Below are 23,515 nucleotides of genomic sequence, written 5' to 3'. Positions count from 1 at the left end.
AGATTGCCTGAATTATAAAGATGGACACAGTGAAAAGTCTAGTGCCTTTGGGTTAGGGCTAGGCCAATGCAGGATTTATTTATTTTTGCAGAGGCAGCTGTAAATGCCCTTGGTGACATCACATGATTCATAATATCAGGCAAATTTTGCATAGATAAGTGTCACTTGTGACTGGTGCAATTTATGTAATTTGAATGATGACACATCTGACATCATTCAAACACCCCTCCCCACCATTCCTGCCTGCAGTTATTTGAACACGTATGCGATTCCTGCCTCCTTGAACAGGAGTTTGAAGCACTGTCACTGAAAAAAACAGGGCTACTCAGTGTAGTTCAGGGAAAATAAGGCACTGGATTGAAATTGTGAAAAAGCAAATTTCAAGTGGACATCAAGACAATTGCCAACAGTTGAAACATGCTCAGTATTGTAACAGACAGCCTAAATCAGTGTTGGCAGCTTTAAGATATGTTAACTTCTCTTCTGGAATTCTCGCTGGCTAGGGAATTCTGGGAATTGAAGTTCACACATCTTAAAAGTTGCTGAGGCTGAGAAACACTGATCTAGACAGTTGGTAGATTTTCCTTCACTGGATGTATTTAGGAGAGAGGCTGGATAGCCACCAGCTGTGGATGCTGTAGTAGAATCCTGCACGGAATTCTGCTTTATCATTCTTTAGATCTAACTCAGAATCATAGTTTCATTGTGTCACATTAAGTTGGCTTTCATAGTTGAACCCCACTAAAACCATTACTTTTAAGGAAAGCAAAGGTTTGTTCATAGATTAGTATATGCAGTATACTTCTTGCTTAAGTCATGTATGGCTCTAGCAATGCTTTAAGGGTCCTATACCAGGAGTGTCAAAGTCATGGTGTCACGTGACGTATTGGGACTTTTCCCCCCTTCGCTAAACCAGGCATGGGTGTGGCCAGCGTGTGATGCATCTGGCTCACGGGCCAGGAATCTGACAGCCCTGCCTAGATGAAAACTTATATTGCCACCTTGACTTATAATTGGGCTGTAATTGATTAATTCACATACAACAGCAATGTCCTTTGTATAAAACATTTATTACTACTATGAGCAAGTTTCACAAAATGACTTAAAACAGATCTAAATAACTTCATAATAATGTCAGACAATATGATGGTGCTACAAAATTATACTCTACTTTTAAAAAGAAGTTATCATGCTACAGTAATTGCTTGAAAATTGCTCTCCAACTTGGAGTTTGTTTTAGAAACCTAAATTTCTACCAAAACTAGAGATCCACAAATGAGAGCTGCCTGCTTTAAATGTCCTTTGACATCTTTGCATAAATAATGTAGTGTCTGTTTGCAGCCAGAGACTGAAATGCAAGTTGACACCTCTCAATTTATTAGTATGCATTAAATTTATTAAAATGCCATTAAATAAGGTTAACATAAGCCACCCTATTTCCAGTGTGGACAGCAGGATTCAAATGTCATGTTTTTATATGGATATTTATTTCACCCATAATCCATATATTAGGCTAAATAATTTCCAGGGAGGTGGCAAACCATAACAGCTCCTCAGAGCAATTACAAGGAAGCCCTTTTTATTTGTTGCTCTGCCAAGAAGCTTTCTCTGCATAACCCACATATCAAAACACAACCATTTGCATTACTTCCCATCAGCATCCAGTGCATAATTTTAAAGTGCAATTTTTTTTTAAAAAAAGAAACTCCTTATTTTAGCAATTGGATTTCTGTTTTGCACTACAAACACTAATCCATTTTAACAAGGTCAGAAATACATTATTTGGAACAATTTTACTGTAATGCCATATCAACCCAATGCTCGCCTCATGTCCATTTCATCTTCTAACATTACTTAGTAAATAAAATTTCATTATCCCGCCAACTGCTTTTCACAACAGAAAATGTTGCTTTCTTATTAAAAAAAAGAAACTTTTCTATATGCAATTTGGAAAGGACACTCCAAGTCATGCTGAGCCATCTATCTGCCATTTAGCAAAATAAAGATAACGTGCTCTAGAAGCATCTTTTACTACAAGATTTGGTGTAGCCTTCAAGAACAGCCTTCAAGAAGACTAAAATGGAAAGATGCGTGGCCAAGACTCTGCAGTCAGAAGTTCTCTATCACTAACCCTATTTTTACATAGGCTCCTAGGAGCTCCTTTGTGTAACCTGCAGCTTCTAGGTTGTGGAAGAAATGGCACTGAAATGGTTTGGTAGTAGATTTCATTGTAATTCATATTTTTAAAGAGAAATCATTCCATTTAAAATTCCAACTCTTAAGCCTCACTTTCCTTCTGAAAGAAGCTATATTATCATTAATTAAAATTTTTATTATACTTGTACACATTATCATGGTGAAAGCCTTCTAATTATACTGTTCCTTGGAAATTTAGGTACTGTTAAAAGGTTTTTCCACAAGTATGACTGCTTTTTTATTTATGAATTACATCTTATACTGCAGTCCAGTGCAGCACCGTATAATCTGTTGTACACTGAATATATATAAATGGAATATACATCTATCTCATCAAGCTCTTGCCAGCCTTACAATTTTTAAAATCTAAAATCCAAAAATATTCCCTTTGCTTCTCCTTTTCCCTACTGCAGCAAACCTATGAGTTTGTTTATGGGTCTGGAGACACCAGTGCAATTCAATGTTTTTAAAAAATATAAAATTGAGCCAACTTCTATACAAGCAAGCATTACAATTAGTACTGGCTGAATGAAACAGGAAATTGAGCTAATCACTAAAGCAATGCTTGTCACAGGATCACATTTTTCTATAAGCATACCAAAAATAAACTTATAAATATATCTTAATTCTTTATTTAATATGAAAAAGCCTGTTAATTGTTCTTTTAAAAAATTATGCCTGTTGATCATCCATGATCATTCTGCAAGAATCAATTGTCAAATACCTCATTTTCCTCCATTTAAATTTTTATTTTGAATTTTCTCTAAATGTTATAGTAAGTGATATTAGGATTATATCAGCAATTCAGCTGACACAAAGGGCACAAGAAGTATAGCTGGAATCCAAGCAACAACAATAATAATAATAATAATAACAATGCTGGATATAGTAAAGAATTTCCATCTAACCTCCTAAAAGAAACACCAGTGCCAATAACAGCTTATCAATAAGTTTCTTTAAGAAAGGCACTAATTTTTTACTAAGATACTATTTGCTAAAGAAAGATGTGCTGTCATATTACTATTTCCCCCTTCTAAACTTAGGTATCCCATCACACTTCAAAAAAGTATTATGAAGTATTTGTAAAAAAACTGTAACAATTTTGTTTCTCATGACAAGAACAGAGAAAATGAAACACTGGCTTCTGAACCAGGAGTCTTGGAGTTATAGATTAATACCTAGTTTCTGGCCTTGTTCGTTTTAGATATTTCCTTGCCAGGAAATGTATTTCATCTTATTTCCCAGATACAATTACACACAACTGACTACATGTGAGGGATCCCAAATGACAAGAAGTAGGTAAAATGACAGAACTCTCTGAAAAACTGTTTTCAAGAAGAGAAATGTAATTTAAAGTATTGAGAGTTCTATTATTAAGATTATGACATTACTTGCATGGTTAATATCATACTAACTATACCATCAGCATGAAAGAAAATGGGAAATGAATTCAAACCAAATTCCACAATAATTGCTAGCCAAAACATTTCGCTGACTTTCCCCTTCAAACGCATTGACCATTTGAGGGATGCCAAGAATGGGGTTAAAAGAACCAATTCAGCATTTAGAGCTGCCTGCCTACCAGATCCCCTGGAGGTGACTGGACCTTTGACCCTTCATTAGCAAGAACCCTGACTTTATCTTAATTCCAAGCACTAAATGCTTCAAGAGCAAGTCCTTGCAGAGAACCAGCCTCTTAAACCCATACTATAATAACCAATCCATAGGCAACCCGTGGCCTGTGGTGGTCATCCTGTCAGAGAAATTTCCTTACCAGACTTCTCAGTGTCTTCAACAATGACAGGTTTCTAATGCACTGCCTTCACTGGAAAAGCTGGGATACATTCAGAGATGTTTCTGCCTTGAAAACAGCCACGTTGAACTATCAAACATCAGAACTAAAAATTTTTTATGACATTTTGTATTATGCCATAAGGTGCTTTAGGATAATGTTTGTGTCATAAAATGTCTTATAAAACTTGTCAAATATCCATTCCACAAGAGTTATGGGTCTCAGATTTTGGATGAATTTCGTAAATTAGCCCATTTGAAGTACTTTTGAGTTTTGTTTATGGCACTGTTTTTGCCCAGTTAAAGGTTATCCAGGCTGCAAAACCCTGGATGGCAGGAAAGAGATACACAATACTATGAATGTTTATTGTCATCCAGCAACTGCCCCAATATTTGCAGCTCCAATTTCTGTACTCCAGATATGACAACTCTTAATTAGTTCACCAGTTTCTCCCGCCTCACAGGTACCAAGAGAAAAATCAATTGCTAAGGCGCAAAGATGATGTACATAAATGACAATCACTGGTCTGGGAACACAATGCCTTATACCAGGAGTCCTCAAACTTGGCAGCTTTGAGACTTGTGGACTTCAACTCCCAGAATTCTCCAGCTAGCTATGCTGGCTGGAGAATTCTGGGAGTTGAAGTCCACAAGTCCTAAAGCTGCCAAGTTTGAAGTCCTCTGCCTTATACAGTGCCTTACTTTAAACTGATAAAAAGAAAAAAGTTCTACATCAAGAACTCTAATCATTTATCTGTTCATAAACTTCCCCACTTGCGAGCAGTGCAATCATATGCATGTTTACTCAGAAGTAACTTCTACTGAATCCAAGCAGACTTATTTCCTAAAGCAGAGCTGAGCAACCTCTAAGGACATCATAGTGAAATCTGGTCTTTTTTTATAGCTCTAAAGCAGGGGTGTCCAAACTTGGTCCCTTTAAGACATTTGGACTTCAACTCCCAGAGTCCCTCAGCCAGCAAAGCTGGCTGAGGAACTCTGGGAGTTGAAGTCCAAAAGTCTTAAAGGGACCAAGTTTGGACACCCCTGCTCTAAAGTGTCTTAAAGCTTGTCATAATTGCTGAAAACTGATAGCATCATTTCCCATTTGCTGAAGTAAGAAAAGATGACAACTGTACAGTAGCATAAGCCCTAAAACATCTGTTTATTCAGTTCATAGCTGCCTTTCAAATCTAGTACTCTACTCTAACCCTGAACATAATTCTGCACATTTATGTGAAGTATTCCCTTCATTTTACAGCTTCTTCCCCAGTATTCAGCTGGGCTCCTGGCCAACAAAAGATTACCTACACCTGGCCTAATGTGAAGACAACAAGAAAGATACTAATGAGAACATATTAGAAAAACAATGCCAAGCACTAAACCTAACATATAAACATCTTTGTTAAAAATGATGCATCTACATGGATTGATTCACAGAAACAACTAAGATTAAATATAAATAGGATGAAAGTAAAAATCAAATTATCTGAAAGTTCTTTTTTTTTAAAAAAAAAATCCAATCTGTGGATATGCAAGTACAATTCCACTGAACCTCAATGAAGCTTTGTGAAATATCTTGGAGGATTGCTCTTTGAAGTATCCAAGCCTAAAATAGTAAGGAACTATCCTCTTCAAAAAAATCTGATCTGCAAAATTCTTTCAGAGTAATAACTGTCTTAATGCCTCATAAATACGTACATAAATTTGAGACAGAATGGAATCATAGGGGTCATCATATTAACCAACTGCCACATTTAAATAATTAGGATAAATCCAAAGGCTAAAGAATAAATATTCCTGGGCAAAGGCTCAGCATTTGTGTAAAATAGAAGGGAGCCCCGCTGTGTTCCATAGTATTTATTCCCATATAACTACGCAGTATGTTGCAGTTCCATCCCTTTTTTGAATGCCTGTCATCTGTTAACTGAGAAGTGGATTGTCAGAGCCAATACTTTTAAGTAGAAAAAAATCAGAGCAGAGAAAAACTGCCGCAAGCCTTATAAAATTATATTTTACCTTCAACAAAATAGTAACACTTTATTTTTCTCCTTTCCATCTTTAGGAATGACTAAAATGTCCAGTCATAACAGCAAAAAATTCTAGGGAGGGAGAAGGCTTTGACAAAATAAGAAGACTTATAGTCTTCTTTATCAAAAAAATAAACTGCATTGGAACACTATATATCCTACAGCATTATTGCTTTTCTCTTCTTTCTTTCTTTCTTCAGCTGCCATTTATCAATTATTAAAATGGAGTCTTAGTTTTGAACAACCTGCTATGTTTCAACTTCTTTTGACAGCTGCTTTCTCTTCTCAGATTACTCAAGATTCCAAAATAATAAAGGACTTCAGTCATTCTGCAACATATAATCAGCACAGAACCTTTGCTTAAGAGTTTCATGTTGCTTAAAACAAAGTATGTAAAGGAAAATTCAGCCAGCATATTAAACCAAAGGAGGAGAGAAATACTTCACTTAGAACAAAGAAACTGCCTTCACTCTTTCATCTAATACTGGATATTAACTCAGGAGAAAAAAACAAGAGACATTTCATAAATGTTAAAGCATACCATTATTTAAATCCTTTCTTTAAAAGAAAGATATTTTAAAAAGCCATAGTATATAGAAACCCTCTGCTGTTTCTCAAATGACTAGAGAAAACTATTTAACATGTGCTTTATAGAAATCTGCTCTTTAAAAAAAGCATACACTTGCAAAAAACCCTCCAGGTATTAAATAAAAAGTAAAAATTCATTAAAAAAAAGTAAGAATTCTTTGGGTGAGAAGAACATGGAGATGAATCAGTTAAAATGTTGCCTAAATTTTTCTTTAAAGACATATTTATACAAAAGCATGACATCCTATATAGTGCTGGAGATACATCAATAATTTAATGTGAAAGAAAAGGTGCTAGTTTTCTCCTTCTTCCGCTTCTTCCTGTTTTATAACTGGGATACCTAAAATAAATGAATATATAAATCATAACAATCATTATTGCATTTTCTTCCATTTTCTTTCCCTATCAATTCCAGTTCCTCAACCCTGTGCTGCATGTGAAAACTCATAACCATGTATCATTTTGCTAAAGATTTAAAGGAATTCTTAGCTAGATTCTGTTTCTTAAAATTATTACTGAAAAACTAAATTAAAAATTAGGATAAAAATAGTAAAACAAATTACTGCCCAACCCCCTTCTTCAGTGAATTTACTAATGCATCTGCCAATTCTCCCATGATGTTATTTATATCAGCACATATGTTCAGTTCAAGACTTAAGGATACAGCGGGGAAATTATTCCAAAGCCTAAAATAAAGCCAGTTTTTTAACATCAGTCTCTATTGGGAGGTAGTCTTTATTTCCAACATGCTTAATTTATGTCCTCTCTCTTTTAACACTGATGATATGTGGCTACAGCAGCTTTTTGTAATGTTTTTAATAGCAACAATCTATTAAATCACAGTATTTTTATTTTGAAAACAAATATTTGGTAGGGATAAAAATCTACAGATTTTCGTTCATCTCTAACATAGTCTTTGCTGAATAATTTGGTTGAAACCAAAAGGACCAGTAAAAATGTTTATCATAATTTGACTTTTCAAAATACCCAAAATGAAATACCCAACTGAACTGGTCTTTCCCAAGTTTAACTTTTTGTATGAACTTTTGACTGCGTTATTAATGCTATGCTATTCCTCCTCAGTTCTCACCATCGAGTTTCTTCAGTTTGGGCACTCGCTTGGTTGCCTCCTCAACCCAGGCACTCTGTGAATCAGCAGAGTATTTCTCTTCCAGTGGATTGCCTACAAACACCAGGTCCTCCAGTAGTGGCAACTCTGCCAACCTCACAAACTCTGCTGTATCCATAAAGAGACATAATCAGGAAAAAAATTATTATGAAGGGGAAAAAATTCCCAACTTTAAAACCAAAAGGCATAGCAGCCTGCAGGGAGAGAGAGTCATTACATCATCATTGGAATTACAGAGCTTATTTTATCTGCATGATAATATCATGATGTGTGGCTTAACATGGCTTCTATCAAATGCCCATGTCAGGACACGGAGATGTTAAGAGATTAATTCACTTACTGTGCAATATTTAACTACCTCCGATATGAACTTTCCAGGTTTCTAGTTCTAGTTCTCAAACAGCTGTACCATTCAATCAAAATATAGAAATTATTTTTTTATAAAATTAAGATGTATGATAGATAAATGCTAATAAACAATGTTCTACTTCAGTAAAGATCTCTGTGTGGCTCCTCACATATAACCTCTTAACAACTCCTTAAAGCAGCTATGTCTTTCTTCAAGATAACCTGGCTACTCTCTACAGCTGGAAAAATCATGTTTGAGATTTGGTGCTGTTGAGAGATACCACTTGCATATCTACGGTCACTCTAAAACACACGCACACAAATGTTTCAGAGCAAGCATGGGAATGCAAGCAGTACTCTTGAAATTCAGAGCACTGTACTATGCTAAAAGTTACTATCTGCTCATGAAAATGTTTGTGCACCTTAGTGTAGTACCTCATCAGAATTGCAGTTCCAAGGTAAACTAATCAGAGGTTGCTAGATCAGCTGCATTTATAACCCAAATATATTTCATTATCTAGAATATGATGTTCCAGGTGGTGCAGGCCTGCGAATGTAGATAATAGCAGGCCTGCTAATGTAGAAAATATAGATTTTTTTTCCTAATAATTATCAGGTGAAATGGCATACATGGAGCTGGCTTTGAAGATTATAGAACACACAACTTTCATTTTAACAAATGAAAATCCACAGCTGCACTTAATGTTAATAGATAGATGTGTATGGAACACGTTGTGCTGCTGATACAATTTAATCTTTTTACTCTGAAGTTTATTTATTAAGTAATTTATTAACCAAATTTATATAGCAGTCTGTCTCATGAGAAATGACTGGATAGTGTATAATAATCAATAGTCAAGTTTACGTTATAAGATAATTGCAACACACAATGAGCCAGTTTAGTGTAGTAGCCAAAAACACCAAGGGGGAAGCTGGGAGACTGAGTTTCTGCCTTAGGCTCAAAACCAGCTGGGTGACCCTTGGGCCTGTTGCTTTGGTTCAGACCTAGGAAGAAGGGAAGGGATTGATACTATTGCTGCACCTGAAGTTTTGCATTTGTTAAGAGATTTTGGAGGAATCCATTGTGGCTTCTAAACTAACAACATACTTTTATAAAAAGCTGAAGAAACTTGATGAAAATTATATTGAAACAATACGAAATAATGAGTTGCTGTTTTTGAAAATCAAAAAATTAGTTTCTATTTAAGAATAAACAAAAAAAAAGTCAGCCTATACTGAGTACTTGAGAGAATGCCTAAAGCAGGTTGGCAGCAATGGCTTCCTTGTTAAGAGATGCAATTCAGAAACTAGAACATTCAAAGACATTGTTCAGCTAGGTTTGTCCTATTATTTCCACATTTCTGGCTAACATCCAACCAATTAGCGATTTTAACCCAACCTTTATGTGAAAAATTCTTCTTGGCTATATGCCCAGTAGTTTGAATTCATTAAGATACTAAAAACAATGGAATTTTCACAAGTGGGACAATGACAAAAATTATTATGTGATACTGAAAAGATAAATATGAACTTGGTACACATTGTTGATCAAATGTTGTCGTTCCCCTTGGTGTACTTTTGAGTCAGTGTTAATTTCTGGCAATTGTCTGGACTGATCCCTAGAGCAGAGGTCTTCAAACTTGGCAGCTTTAAGACTTGTGGACTTCTGGGAGTTGAAGTCCACAAGTCTTAAAGCCACCAAGTTTGAAGACCTCTGCCATAGAGTTTTCTTGGCAAGGTTTTCGAACTGGTTTGCTCTTGCCTTCTTCCTAGGCCTGAGATTATGTGACCAGCCCAAAGTCACCTGGCTGGATTCATGCAAAAGGTGGAAGTAGAACTCACAGTCTCCTGGTTTAAAGTCTGGTGCCTTAACCATTACCCCAAGCTTGCTCTCAAACTCTCAAATTAGTCTTATTTTATAAAGGAACAAGGTAAAGGATTTCCAAGCAATTTGATCATTTTTTAAAAAAGATTTCAGTTTATAAATCTCATTATTTTTCTTCATTTTAATGTTAAATCATAAAGTTAGCTCAGTTGTAGGTATACAATTTTCTGTTAATTTATTTTATATAGTGACATTAAAAAAAGTAAAATCAGAACAGCTACGTTATTAATCGGAATGAGAAAATAGGGAATGCCAGTTTATAAATAGGTCATAATCATCATTTTAACCGTTGCCTGTCCACTGAAAGATGAAGGTCTCTTCCACATGTTTCCAAACTATATGGTCCTGAGCTTTCTTTTGCCGAGCCACCAATACTTGCTGTTGTCATCAATCTATCTTGTTTTAGGTATATTTATATATTTAGCTATATTTATAAATAGGTATACTATACTTTCTAAGCATGGAATACATAAGCACAAGCAAATAGCGACCTAGGTAAGCAAACAAATTCATCAATTAGCAAAGCATATAGGAAATATAAATATACATAAATACTGAGCAAATGACAGGAAATAATTTCTATATATCCTTCTCCTTTGGCTAGGCCCAAATTGATTTTATTGCATATTATCTATGGATTATGACCTTTCAAAATAAAAATATGGTTGTGGTGCAGATGGGTAATTGTGAACATATTTTAAGATAAAAATCCTTGCATCAGAACATAAATTATCGAATATAACCCTAGTAAAATGATAAATATGTTTCAAAGTAGACATGATGACATTGCCTTACCCCAATCTTTCACCAGATTATTGGACATGTAAAGAATTTTTAGCTTCTTCATCACATGGAGACCTTTCAACTTCTCAATCAAGTTGTATGAGATCCACAACTCCTCTAATGTATCCCCAACTGCTTCCTGAAAGACAATAATGTTCTAAGAAAATGTTCTATTACCATCAGAAGCTTTTAAGTTAAAGAAAAGTCCAGAAAATATGTACAATCTTTTGCTTCCATAGAACCAGAGCATAAATTAAGATAAGTGTAAAATACAAAAATGAGTTGAAAGAAAAATCAAATCTTCATTCTATATATTCCCAAGTTGGGATGAGGATCATAAGAGGGATTCACAGATTTCAAAGCCTTTTGGATCACCACCAGTCAGGCAAGAGTCATGTCAGGCAGCTTCATTGGGATTTTAGGCTGTTTCAGACTGGCATATTTGAGAGTTCTGATCTACTAAGATTAATTTGTTGCAAGAAATAACCTATTTTTTATGAAACAGAAGGTATTCTAAACTAGAATTCAGCAGAGCGATAGACTGGGCAAGAACAATAAACAATCCAGATACATAATGGTGCTTCAGAGAAGTTGTACTTCCCTAAAAATCAGTTCCTAGAATAAGTGCTCTTGATTTCACTATTTTGGTGCAGACATACATATTTATCATGCACCATTTAACAATTCAGCAGATATACTAACTGTGACCTTGCCTTGATAGATTGCTACTGCTGCTGCTTTCTGGCAACATGTGGATAAATTATTACAATCCATGGAATAACATATGAAATTTCCCATATGGCAGCAATGTTAAATGGGACTAGCTGATCAAATGATTATGCTGTTGTTGTTATCTGCATTTGCTGCCAGTTGTAAGTGGACCTTAAGGTATATTTTGAAACCCTTCTCGTGCAGTTCCATTAAGTGAATCTGGCTACTTAATGAGGTGTTATCAATGACAGCGACCAGCTGTGAAAAACCTCATATATCCTCTTGACATGAAGTAGAGATCTTATAATTCTTTAAGAATCTATGGTACTTCAAGATTTTTTTAAAAAACTTACATGGTATTGTTGGTTTTATTCAATATTTGTCCCAACAAACTAATATCCAGTACATGCACTGAAGTTCTTACTATTATTATGAGAAACAAGGATCTCGTCAAGATAACATACCAGCCCATTCAGATTTTTGATGTTGTTCCTTCCCAGTGACAATATCCGCAAGTTTTCTGTAACAGAAACACACTTATTTTTCAACATTATTAGTTAAGAAATACTATAACCATCCAGAAGTTTTGAGAATTTAAATGCAGTATATACATTTAAAAAATAAATAAAACCCCAGCACATGATACCTAAGAATAACACATATCCGTCCAGTTGGTCAAATAATGTGTGGATTGATTACCGTTGACAACTAACCCTGCAGTTTTCTTGGCAAGATTTTCAGAAGTGGCTTGCTATTGCCTCCTTCCTAGGGCTGAGAGAAAATAACTGGCCCAAAGTCACCCAGATGCCTTTATCTAAGGTAGACTTGAACTTGCAATCTCTCAGTTTCTAGCCTGGTACCTTACCCACTACACCTAACTGTAAAAGGAAAAAGGATTTGAATTAAAAAACAGAATAGAAATAGATATTCAGCACTGAACAGGTGCTATTTAGAAATGTCTTTAACAATACTATTAGACTTTTGGTAACTGATTCAATCAAAACCAAGATTTTCAGGCTACTTTAACAATATTTACTAAAGGGATTAAGGGGGGAAGTTACAGAAATTTCAGCAACTGTGTTACAGTACTTAAACTTTAGAGTCCAATTATCTTATATATCATTAAGAGAGATTTTCTCTTATTTCTTATTCTTATTCTCTTATATCATTATTTCACTTTCTTGTTAATGGCTTCACTGTGAGCCAGAGAGCTGGCTGTTCCTTTTTGCAAATAAGGGAGGAATTAGCAGGTAGTTGAGTTTTCTGAAACACTTCCTGCATCTTTCTAATGCTCTGAACAGATTATTATTCAGAGACCCATAAACTCAACTCATGTATTGAGGCAAAATAATCAACTTCCTCATTAGTACACTGAATTGTGCATTTGTGGATTCATGACATGGCTAGAAGCTACAAATGACAAGCTTCCCAAGAGGTTAAAACAATTGAGGGGAATATTTTAAAAAAACAATCAATTCATTTTAAGTGGAAAGAAAAATATTGAATATCTTGAAAAATAAACTTTTTTTCAACTATGCTTCAAGCCTACTATTTCAAATGATGCAAAAGGTTATCAATGCAAAAGGCTATACTTTAATCAGTGCTCAAATAAACCCAATCAACATAATATTCTGCTGCTTATATTGTTTTCAAATAAAACTTGATTTTAAAATTAATTCTGTATTTTGCTGCACAGTACCACAGATTAATAAGAATACTTATGTTTATCAACCTGAATCAATCCACAGCAGGGAAAAAAATCTGTTCATTGCAGATTATGGGAACAGTATTTTTTAAAATTTATTTATCCAATTTATATCCCAACTTTCTATTCAACTGAATATTTAAGAGAGCTATAAACAAAGTCTCTGCTTACATAGTATACTAAAAAGGAGACATTCCTACCTTTGCAGTACGAAATACGTACAATAATGATTTTCTATAAATAGAATGAGGAACAAAACTGATAAAGTAGCATAAGCGTGACATATATAAGCTCCATTTCTAGAATAGTGGTTTACGTAAGTTTGATAAAGGATGCAATACATTCATTATTACTTACTTAGCCCATTTAAGTTGGCAATTTTTTCAATGCAGTTTGTAGATAAAGACAGTTTTCTTGAAACAAAGAAAAAAGATGATTTTATATTAATTGTAATTCTGTAACGATTGAAGATTTGTAAACACTTTGTGACAATTATTACTGGGGGGGAGACAGGAACTGAAGAGGCACTGTGGCATTGATTCTGAAAGCTAATTGCTCAATATATACTAAAGGGCAAATAGCTCCAAACTTCTACATTTCAAAACTGAAAACACAGCTCAGTTTTTAATATGATTAATTCAAATCATGATGTGGCATATCAATTAAGCCTTGTGAACATTATAAAGTTGTTCAAGAAAGTATAATGTTAAAAAAAAAGTTTAATGTTGAAATTGAGAAATTGGAGGTGGTGACGGGGATGATAGTGACCATGTGGCAAAATATACCTGTGGAAACCTCTTCACTGTGTGGAGGGGGAGAATCAACTATTTAACAAATGAAATAATAAAACAGCTTTCGATGTGTATTTCCCATCGTGTGCTTGCTTACTCTCTTGTAATCCCTTCCTCTCCAATCAATGTAAATACAAACATTAATTCCCTTTTCGTTAATTATTCCAGTTGGAGCTAACATTCCAAAGGGCAAAGGAATGGTTAAGAGGCAAGCAAAACTGAAGGTGTAACACTGTTCAGTCTTGGAGTTTCAAGCTGAACATGGAGCATTGCCCAGTGAGCTGGAAAAGGAAAGCACAGTCTCAGTCATGTGCTTTCCCACATAGTGACTGATAGAGTTGCTTAATGATGGTCTCAATTGTCACTAAATAAGGACAACCTGTACTGTTGAAAGCACGAACAATCCAGGATACATTTATTTTAGAATTCAGGACCTACTCGCAGTTAACAAGAGTGGAAAGAGAAGCATCCATCTTTTCTATAGGGGGAATCTGAGCATAGAGTTTCACTTCCTTGGCCTCCGATGGCTTCTGACCAGTTTTTTCTTCCTGAAGTAAAAAAGAATGACAAACAACAGCTTCCTCAAAATTTAGAGAATATTTGTTCTAAGCTACTCACAGAAAAACACATGACCTCCTTTTAAACAGATATGCTATCACACTTCTCAATCTAAGCACTGAGTGTGATTCTTAGGGTTTTTTTTCCCCCCTAGGCTGAACTTTGGTATGGAATGGTAACCGTGGAGTAGTTCAGGCCAGCATAAAACTGCTGTTAGTAAAAGATTTAAGGGAGAAGGATTAGGACTTGCAACTAGATACCATGTTTCAATACTATGTTTCCCCGAAAATAGGACATGTCCCGAAAATAAGGCCAAGACTGATTTTTGGAGTGGGCCTAAATATACACCTTCCCCTGAAAATAAGCACCCCCTCTCTCACACACACATGCACACACAGGTTCCTCACTCTCCCCCAACCCTCCCAAGGCAGCCACATCCCTGCAAACTCCTGCGCCCCCGCCTCTTTCGCCGCCTGTGGCATGGACCATAGACCTCGAGCACCTGCTCCTGAGCCATGGTGGCGGAGTGCCCGCTCTCCTCCCTGCGCCCAGGCACCACGTCAGCATAACCCATGCTACCAAGCACCCACCACAGCAGCCCCAGCGCAAGCATCATCGCCCCAGGGCTTCCTTGGCAGGATGGCCACTGGCGGCCAAGAGGCCTCCATGTGCGGTGGGCAGTCGCGGAGGACTACAACGGCAGGCCTGGCGCATTCTGCAGATGGCCATGGGTCTTTGCAGGGATGGCTGAGGCGCTGCAGGTGTTGTTGCTGCTGCCTCCGTTGCTGCCTGCAAAGACCCGGCAGCCAACTGCAGCCAAGCTCAGCCGTGGGTGAGGAGCGTTGGCTGTGGCTGGGCTGGCCGAGCTGTGTCTGTTGGGGCTGTCTTCAGCACAGCTGCCTGGTGTCTCGCTGACGGACACCTGGAAAGAGTAAAGTGGACCTGCAAGAGGGAGGGCAGACAAGGGTCCCGCAAGGCTCCCTTCCCGAGGAAGAGTTTGGCCTGATCGCCATCCAGTCCAGTGACTCCTGAAGTGGAGGGGCTTCCCGGGCTCACCGGCGGGCACACCGGTTGGTCAGCGCTCAGGTGGGGAGACCACGGGGCGATCGGAGCAGAAAGGATCAGGAGGGAAGGCGAGGCCTCTGGCAACTGTCAACATAGAATGGGAAGCACACTCCTAGAGTGGCTACCCCTGGCTGGGGTTTGGAAGCCGCAGAGGCAGAGTTTGGGGAGAGAAAGAAAGACTTCTGCTGTTTCTGCTTTTGGCTGTATGCAAGGAAAGCAGCAGAAGCAACAGAAGTCTTTCTTTCTCTTTCCAAAACTCTGCCTCTGCGGCTTCCAAACCCCAGCCAGGGCAGTTGCCGCTCGGGGAGTGTGCTTTCCACTCTATGGTGACGGCTGGGGCTGGACCCTGCAGGGAGAGCTGGCCCAGGCCATGGCTCCACGCGGGTGCTGGTGGTGGGCACCGGTATCATTGGCTACGAGTTCCTCAAGGACCTGTTGCTCACTGGCTTTGCCAACATCAACATGGTGAGGCCTGGGAGGCGCATGAGCGGGGGGTGAGGACAGGCACTCGTGCGGCTTAGTGTCTTCAGGCTGCTCGCATTCTACACACATACACACCGCGGGAAGGGAGGGACTTGATGGTGGTGCGCGAAGGGAGCCTCTCTCTGCCAGACTCCTGGCTGTGAGTGCACAGGCCACCCAAGGCTTCCTGCACCCCCGAAATAATAAGACCCCCCGATAATAAGGCCAAGCCCTTATTTTGGGGTTCAAAAGAAAATAAGACCCTGTCTTATTTTCCAAGAAACACAGTACTAGCACTGCTACTACTGAAGCTACTGAGCACATGTCTACCTTGAGGAAGCCTTTACACAACCCCATCCCCTTTTAGATCAAGTGTGCTCCTTTTGAGTTTTGGCATCTGTTTCAAAGCAACATAAGGAGAAAGGACTCTCCTCACCCCCTATTGATGTTTTGAAAGACATTTTTCTTTCCTTGTCACACAAAATTCTGTATGTGTTGGATGGAATTAATTCTTCCAATCAGAAATTACCTGCACAGAGATAATGATGCCACTGCTATGCTGCTTCTTAGATGCAATCACAAACTTTATACCTTTTTTTTCTTTTTTAAACCTTTAAAACCTCCCCTCTACTTACCTCAATTTTCATCCATTTAATCTCCTCTATAAAAAATGACTTTCCTAAACAACTATGGGAAAAGGACAAGAGCTTTTGGAATGAGGGTGATAGTCAGAGGGAGAGCCAAATAAGGCTTCACTACTCAAGGGACAGGGAGGGTTGCAGCAGTAAGGAAATTGGTTATTAATGGTGTAACAGCTCTTCCTGTGGAATTATGTGCTATTACCTATTAAAAGGGTGAAGCTGAATTCACAGCTCAAAATAGGAATAAAGCTCTTCCCTCACACAAGCTGAAGGAATAGTGGACTGAATTTGTACGCACTTAATCCACTTTCATCTAGGGGTTGAGGATAAAAAGGAAGAAGGTGGTTATGAAGGTGATAGAAAGGAACAAGTGGAGTAATGGATCCAGTGAGCATACTGGGTCCAAGGGCAGGCTAGCAGGGCAGTCTTCAAACCTCAGCTTGAAGAGTCATGCTATTATTGTCCACACCATTGTAAACCACAGATAAATATGAAAGAAGTCATCAATTGTCTTTTAAGCTTTGGAATGCTGTAGCACCTGACCTGACCAGAACACTGAAACATTGGAGTTTTCTCCTGAATACAATATACAACAATCAAACTGTTTCAAGTTTTCATTTGCTCATATGCCACCAACATGGAATATTCCAATAGATTGGGGGCGGGGGCTGTTTTATTCTTATCTGGATAAAAAATACAAATCCTCATTCTACATATTTCCATTTTGAGTATTTTGAGTATTCCATTTTGAGTATTTTCATCTCTGAGCAATTAACTAAATCATATTTACTTAGGTTCCCAATATCTCTCCTTTTCCTTATTGCTCAACTTCAATTTCACTAAGGTTCTCTGTGCCTTATTCTGAGACATGCAGTCCAATAATCAAACCATTTTTCTTACTGGTCCTCTTCCCAGTTTCTTAATAAAGCCTTCCCAAACATGTCTGTTTATCCACTATATTTGTTCCCTTTGCTATGTATTAACAAATCTTGATTTCTATGAGTTTTTGACATTTTTTATATATATTCCTCATACAATGATTATGGAATGTCTATAAGAGGCATTTTTCAGCTCATAGTGTTATATTAATATTAATTAAACTTCACAGAAGTACATTTGCAATTCAAATACTAAATAAGCTAAAAAGTTTGGCTACATAGCTTTTCTGGGTTCCTTGCAAACAACTGTTTTGCATCAACTAAAAATAAAAAAGCATAATGAAAATCCCTTTTCTTGTTGAAGAAAATCCATATAATCAAGAACACACAATATATTTCCTACTTACCCATTTGGCTAGAGCTTCCTTGATAGTTGTTGCTTTTGCCTAGCAAAAAAACCCAACAGCATATAAATAAAATATATTGGATTTATATAACCCTTAGATAATTGTCTGGCTTTATCATTTGTTTCTTTGCCTGTTAAGATTTATATCCTGCTTTTCCTTCAGGAACTCATGAAGTCATACAAAACACTCCCTACTCCATTCCCCCCCCACCCCAACAAAACCACCCTATGATTAAACTAAGTCGGGCTGAGAGTGACTGGCTTAAAATCAGCCAATGAGCTCTGTGACAGAGGGTGGACCTGAATCTTAAGTCTCTTCAGTCCTGGTCCAATGTCTTCACCAGTAATTAAATTAACTCTTGATCAAGGAGGGGATCAGTTTAATGAGTATTTACAATTTTATTCTGGTCCTAGATTAAAAGTCCTATCTATACAAGTCTGAAATCAATAGAAATTTTTTAAAAGAAGAAAAACCTGTCCATTTTAGCTTATGTGAGCTATAGGGCTCAGAACTGGTAGAGGATTTTCTACTTCACTCTCCAACCTCACGCTATCTAATGAATATGGGGCCTTTTGAGCTACTGTTGCTCTTTTCAAACAATTCAAGAGCAGCACATAAAGGGGGCCTGAAGAAAAGTATGTAGAGACTGGGAAGAACTGAACAAGTAGTTGCTATGGGTTTTGTTTATAGTGATATACGGTACCTATTGATTCTACTGTTATTAACAATTTCACTCAGCCTCACATCACTTATTTTTATTGTTTGTATGACTGCACCTATTACAAAAAAGTCTGTCAGAGGCTAATGTTATTCACTTAACAAACACACTCAGCTGTTGCTCCTTAAACCACCACCCTTGTCTCTTGGCAGCAAAAACTGCCTGTGAACTTTTGCTATAATAGACAGCACCATGGGCTACAATCAAAAAGGCCACTGCTGAAGTCCATGTAATACAAGAAAAAGCAGCTGCAGTAAACTATGAGCTAATGGGTGCTGGCAGAACATCCATGACATAAAAAAATAATCATAACATACAAAGAGCCTGTTAAGTATACCTCAGGTCAGGAATCTAAATGAATATATATCTACAACAGAAGCCTAATTTTTGTTTGAACATAATCAAGACGAGGGAGCTGATCACTGCTTTGGTAATTGGGTACTTTGGTAATTGAGATATTTGAAATTTTACTATAGTCTCTCTCACTCTTCTTTTTTCAAGGTTTAAGGAACCCAGCTCTTTTAATCTCTCTTCATGGGATTTAGTTTCTCATTCTGCAATAAGCTCTGTTGCCCTTCTGTTAATATTCCAGGTCTCTGCAACCTTTTAACTATGGTGCCCAGTATAGGTACATTCCATAATGTTGCTGCATATGTTCAACCATATCTATCTTTCTGTATTATGAGCTCAAACTCTCTGAATTTCTTACTCCCTGAACAGTTCTGTAGAAATAATGTAAGATATGAATTATATTATTCAATGTGTTTTCTGATTTTTCATTGGGTTGTATCAGAGACCTATTAGAATGACAGTTTATCAAATTTGTTTCTTTCTACATTTCATGTGTCTTTATCTGAAATTCTTCCTTCAGGATTTTTCATCTCCAATCTTATTTTTGACAAGAAATACATATTAGCATGTAACAATCCTACTGAAAAGGTCAGTCCAACTTCATGTTCAGAATAATCTATACAAAATCAAACTGTAGCACTGCTGTTGCTTACCTTTAAACCATCCAAAATTAGCTGACAAACTGTTTATTTTATAGGGTTCATCAGATGGTGCTATTTTTTTTGTGGAAAATTGTGGTTCAATTTAATAAAAATACCATAAAGACAATCAAGTAATATAGGATAAGACTATATGGTTCACAGATATTAAGGAATAAAAATGATACATTTTCAGTAAAGCATGAATAAAACTACCTATGAATTATTGATATGACAGCTATAGTCAGTCTTTATTCTTGATACTTTTATTCATTGAAAGGATAAGATTATGTACATGAGATGCAAACCTTCACTCTTTACATTTAAATGTTGCTGCTTTTCTATTCTCCTAATGAAAAATTCTGTGAAAGGAAAAAAAACCCATTGCATAATTCTGCATAGAAGCTGTGGTAGTACAATATATACTTCCTTTGTCTAGAGTTTATAAGTAGCTATGCAAAAAGTAAAAGGAATTGAGGTCAGAAGATATGATTTGTAATACAAAATATTTTAGCAACTTTACATTCTGTTAAGATGCTTTTTCTCTACTCAGGCTAGACTGCCAATTCTTAACAGCTAATGAAACTACTTCATTTTATGTAGTGTTACTCATTTATAACAGATAATCCGTGCTTTGAAAGAGCTTACTGAGGTTTTTTAAAGCGCAAGATGGACAGGCTTCTCTAGCTCAGTCTAGTTTTACATGTAGCTTTAAGTATTATATTCTTGCAATCAAAACCTATGTTAATCCCTCTTAAGAAGAAAAAGAAATAGTAATGTATATATGGAAAAAAAGAGTAACTGGTCAATCTATGTATGAAATATTGAATACACACTAATCATAAACCAGAAAAACTATTTAAATTTATCATGTAGAGACATATTAAGTACAGTTTGAAAAATTTCAGGCAAACTCTTTAATGCAAATTCTCTGTCATGATTTTAAAGCATTTATTTACCATTCTATTGAAGGTGACTTCCAATATTCAGACAACTCTTAGATTATGATTAATTTGCATTAATTACGCAGATCACTCTTCAAATGAGAGCCCAGCCTATGGGAATAAATTAAGATTATATCAGGCTTCAACCATCACCTCCACAGTAAAGGCAAAAGTAAAAAAATCTTGTTGCTTTTTAAGATTCTTGAAACTCCTTTCTATCTTTTCAATCGGAATTCAAAAATTACCTATTACTTTGTGCAAAAGATGAACATTTCCAATTAAAGAATTCTGAGCCCAGATTTTTTTTCAAATAGAAATGAAATGAAAAGCTCTTCCACATAACAATTTATTCCTAATGCTCAAAATCCCTTCTTTATAGCTGCATTATTATGAAAAAAGTTTGCTTATCAAGCAATAGGTTGAAATCCTTGCTGCAGTTGTCTGCAGGTAACCCAAATGTGCCTTTGCCTATCACTGTCCTATTACACGTATTGTAAACATACTAGCTGGGATTCCACAAAAGCAGTCTTATTTGGATTTTTGTTCTAGAATTCCTAGAGTCAGCCAACCACTTGAATAGTGGAGGAAGTGGCACAGGAGGCTGAAATGGGAGATAGGAATCAGCAAATCTTCTACCACTTTCCATCAGTAGTGGGTTCTAAGGGGAATTTGTTGCTGCTGATGGAACAATTGCACAACTCTTGAGGTACCTGGCCTGGTTTTTTTTTAAAGTAATTCCACTAAAAAAAAAAAAAGGTTCAGTTCCCCTGTTTGTTAACAGTTTTCAGTTCTCACAAGGTTTTGGGTTTTGTTTTGTTTTGTTTTTGATCTGAGGAAGTATCAGAGGAAATAATTATACCTGTAGATGTAAAGGGGGAAGATTTGCAAGGAGATGTTTGAGACTTCAACTCACATGACTGATGGGGGGTCATTTGCTCCTCTTATTGTACCCTTGTGTGGGACTGTATCACTGCTGGGACTTCTTCCCTCTAAAACGTTTAAAAGCACTCACAATCTCCAGTGGGTCCAGTACCTCCCACTCCACAAGCCGTTTTCTCATAGGCCTCTTTGGTCTCCCATTTCCCCCAAGGGATCTCCTCTTTCCAGCAATCTCCGAAACCTGTTGCTCCAGCAACTGACTGACACACACACTCCTTCCTTCCTTCCTTCCTTCCTTCTTCTTCCCTTCCCTTCTCCCTTCAAAGCTCCCACTCTCTTGCCAGAACATTCCCGTTGCTATTGTTCCCTTCTCTCCATCAGCCATCGACTCTATCTAAAAACTGTGGCCACTACTACCGGTACTTACCGCCAGCCAGCCATCCAGCCAACGCGGGACCCGCAACTCCCCTTCCCAAAGGAGAAACCCCTCCCTCCGTCTCATCTTCCCCCGGGCCTCTCTTCTTCCCCCGAAGGTAGCCCTCGAAGGAACTCACCATTGTTAGGATTCCAGTTGCTACCGTCTCCAGCCCTGGTTGCTATGGCAAGCGAAACCCGCGCGCATGCTCACCTGAAAGCTGAGTGGGGGGGAAGGGGAGCAGACACGTGAGCAAAAAGCAAAGTCAACAATCGGATCATAGAGATCCCTCTGAAAACAGAGGGAGTTTTCATTCAGGCTGTCTCCCCCTAGAGGCGCGGAGCGGGGGGAAAAGGTCCTATTGCTAAAGGCGCGTTGTTTTCCGGTTTTGTTTTTTCAGCGGGAGAAGGAGGAGACGCTGTGCGTCGCGCACAAGCGGAATTTCGAGGCGTTGAACCACTCTGGCCGTAGCAGTTGGGTTTACATTTTTTTTTTAAAAAAATGACGTCTTGCATGAGCGTATCTGTGCGCATGTGTGGGTAGGTGGGTGGAAGCCCTAAGCAATAGAATAGAATAGAATAGAATAGAATAGAATAGAATTCTTTATTGGCCAAGTGTGATTGGACACACAAGGAATTTGTCTTGGTGCATATGCTCTCGGAATAGGTAAAAGAAAAGATACCTTCATCAAAATACAACACAAGGGAGGAAAGGGCAAAAATTGTGGTTAATCGAGACATGTCATGATTGGGATTTAAAAATCCGGAGTTGATGCCACGATTGTCCGGATTTTTATAGGCCAGATATGATTCCCTTAATTCATTGAATATTTTTTTTTTTCAGATTAGATTTCCGCTTTCATCAGAGTGGTCAGGGTAACAACATCTGTTTACAGAGGAGTGAAATTCAATGGTTTTTAGTGATCCGATGCTGTCACATACTGGTATTTCCCCAAAAGTAAAAGCAAAGATAATTTTTTTCAACGAGCAAGCCTTTGAATGTGAATAGTGTTTCACTTGATTTGCAAAAATGCTGAAAAAACATTTGCTGGCTAAAAATATATTCCAGAGCAGAAATTATATTGGACTGTTCCAGCTGCAAGGAAAAACAGTACTCCACTATATTGGCATATTTACACATTTATGGCAAAATTTTCCCCAATCACTTTCCGATGACCAGATGTATTAATCAGAACCAGATACATCATATACATTAAATAACACTGGAGGCCCTCAAACAATAGGTCTTTTAGGAGGTCCTAGGGCACAGATTTGTCATCCTGTTAATTGATATTGGTATTTTTTGGTTAATGCTTTTTCCTGATACTGTAAGAAATACTTGTAATACTTTTTTCTACTTTTTTCATTGTTTTAATATGCAGTGCAGCACATAGTTGACTAAGGTAGCTTTTAAGTTGAACAAATAACTACTACTGAATTTCAGTACATCACAATTTCCAGAGCCCTAAGCTGTGTGTCTCCTTGTTTGAACTCACCAATGCCAATTTCTTTGTCATCATTAACTACCGTGTGAATGGTTTTGTTTTCTGAGCTTGGGTATGAGTTGGGGATAAGACATATTGTTACCTATAATTTGTTCCTGGTG

At 37.3% G+C, this 23,515-nt stretch overlaps 1 protein-coding gene across 3 annotated transcripts; it reads right to left on the bottom strand.

Annotated features, from left to right (window-relative positions):
• Positions 1-1,053: 1,053 nt before the first annotated feature.
• On the bottom strand, positions 1,054-22,197 carry DNAL1 (dynein axonemal light chain 1). Of its 3 annotated transcripts, none has more exons than XM_058161978.1 (9): positions 22,050-22,197; positions 20,632-20,727; positions 17,966-18,004; positions 14,393-14,502; positions 13,521-13,576; positions 11,923-11,978; positions 10,760-10,886; positions 7,693-7,839; positions 1,054-6,942 (listed from the first exon to the last, which is right to left on the bottom strand). In XM_058161978.1, exons 2-9 carry the CDS (start codon positions 20,632-20,634, stop codon positions 6,896-6,898), a joined length of 585 nt encoding a protein of 194 aa, XP_058017961.1. In that variant the 5' UTR covers positions 20,635-20,727; positions 22,050-22,197; the 3' UTR covers positions 1,054-6,895. The 3 variants fall into 3 exon arrangements, with proteins under 3 accessions (XP_058017961.1, XP_058017962.1, XP_058017963.1); XM_058161979.1 differs by lacking the exon at positions 22,050-22,197 and adding an exon at positions 21,923-21,941; XM_058161980.1 differs by lacking the exons at positions 17,966-18,004; positions 20,632-20,727; positions 22,050-22,197 and adding an exon at positions 16,883-16,992.
• Between the last annotated feature and the right edge of the window lie 1,318 nt (positions 22,198-23,515).

Source organism: Ahaetulla prasina, chromosome 1 (genome assembly GCF_028640845.1).
Source record: "Ahaetulla prasina isolate Xishuangbanna chromosome 1, ASM2864084v1, whole genome shotgun sequence".
Classification (NCBI taxonomy): domain Eukaryota; kingdom Metazoa; phylum Chordata; class Lepidosauria; order Squamata; family Colubridae; genus Ahaetulla; species Ahaetulla prasina.
Note: the sequence above shows the minus strand (reverse complement) of the source record. Positions and strands in the feature narration are given on the sequence as shown.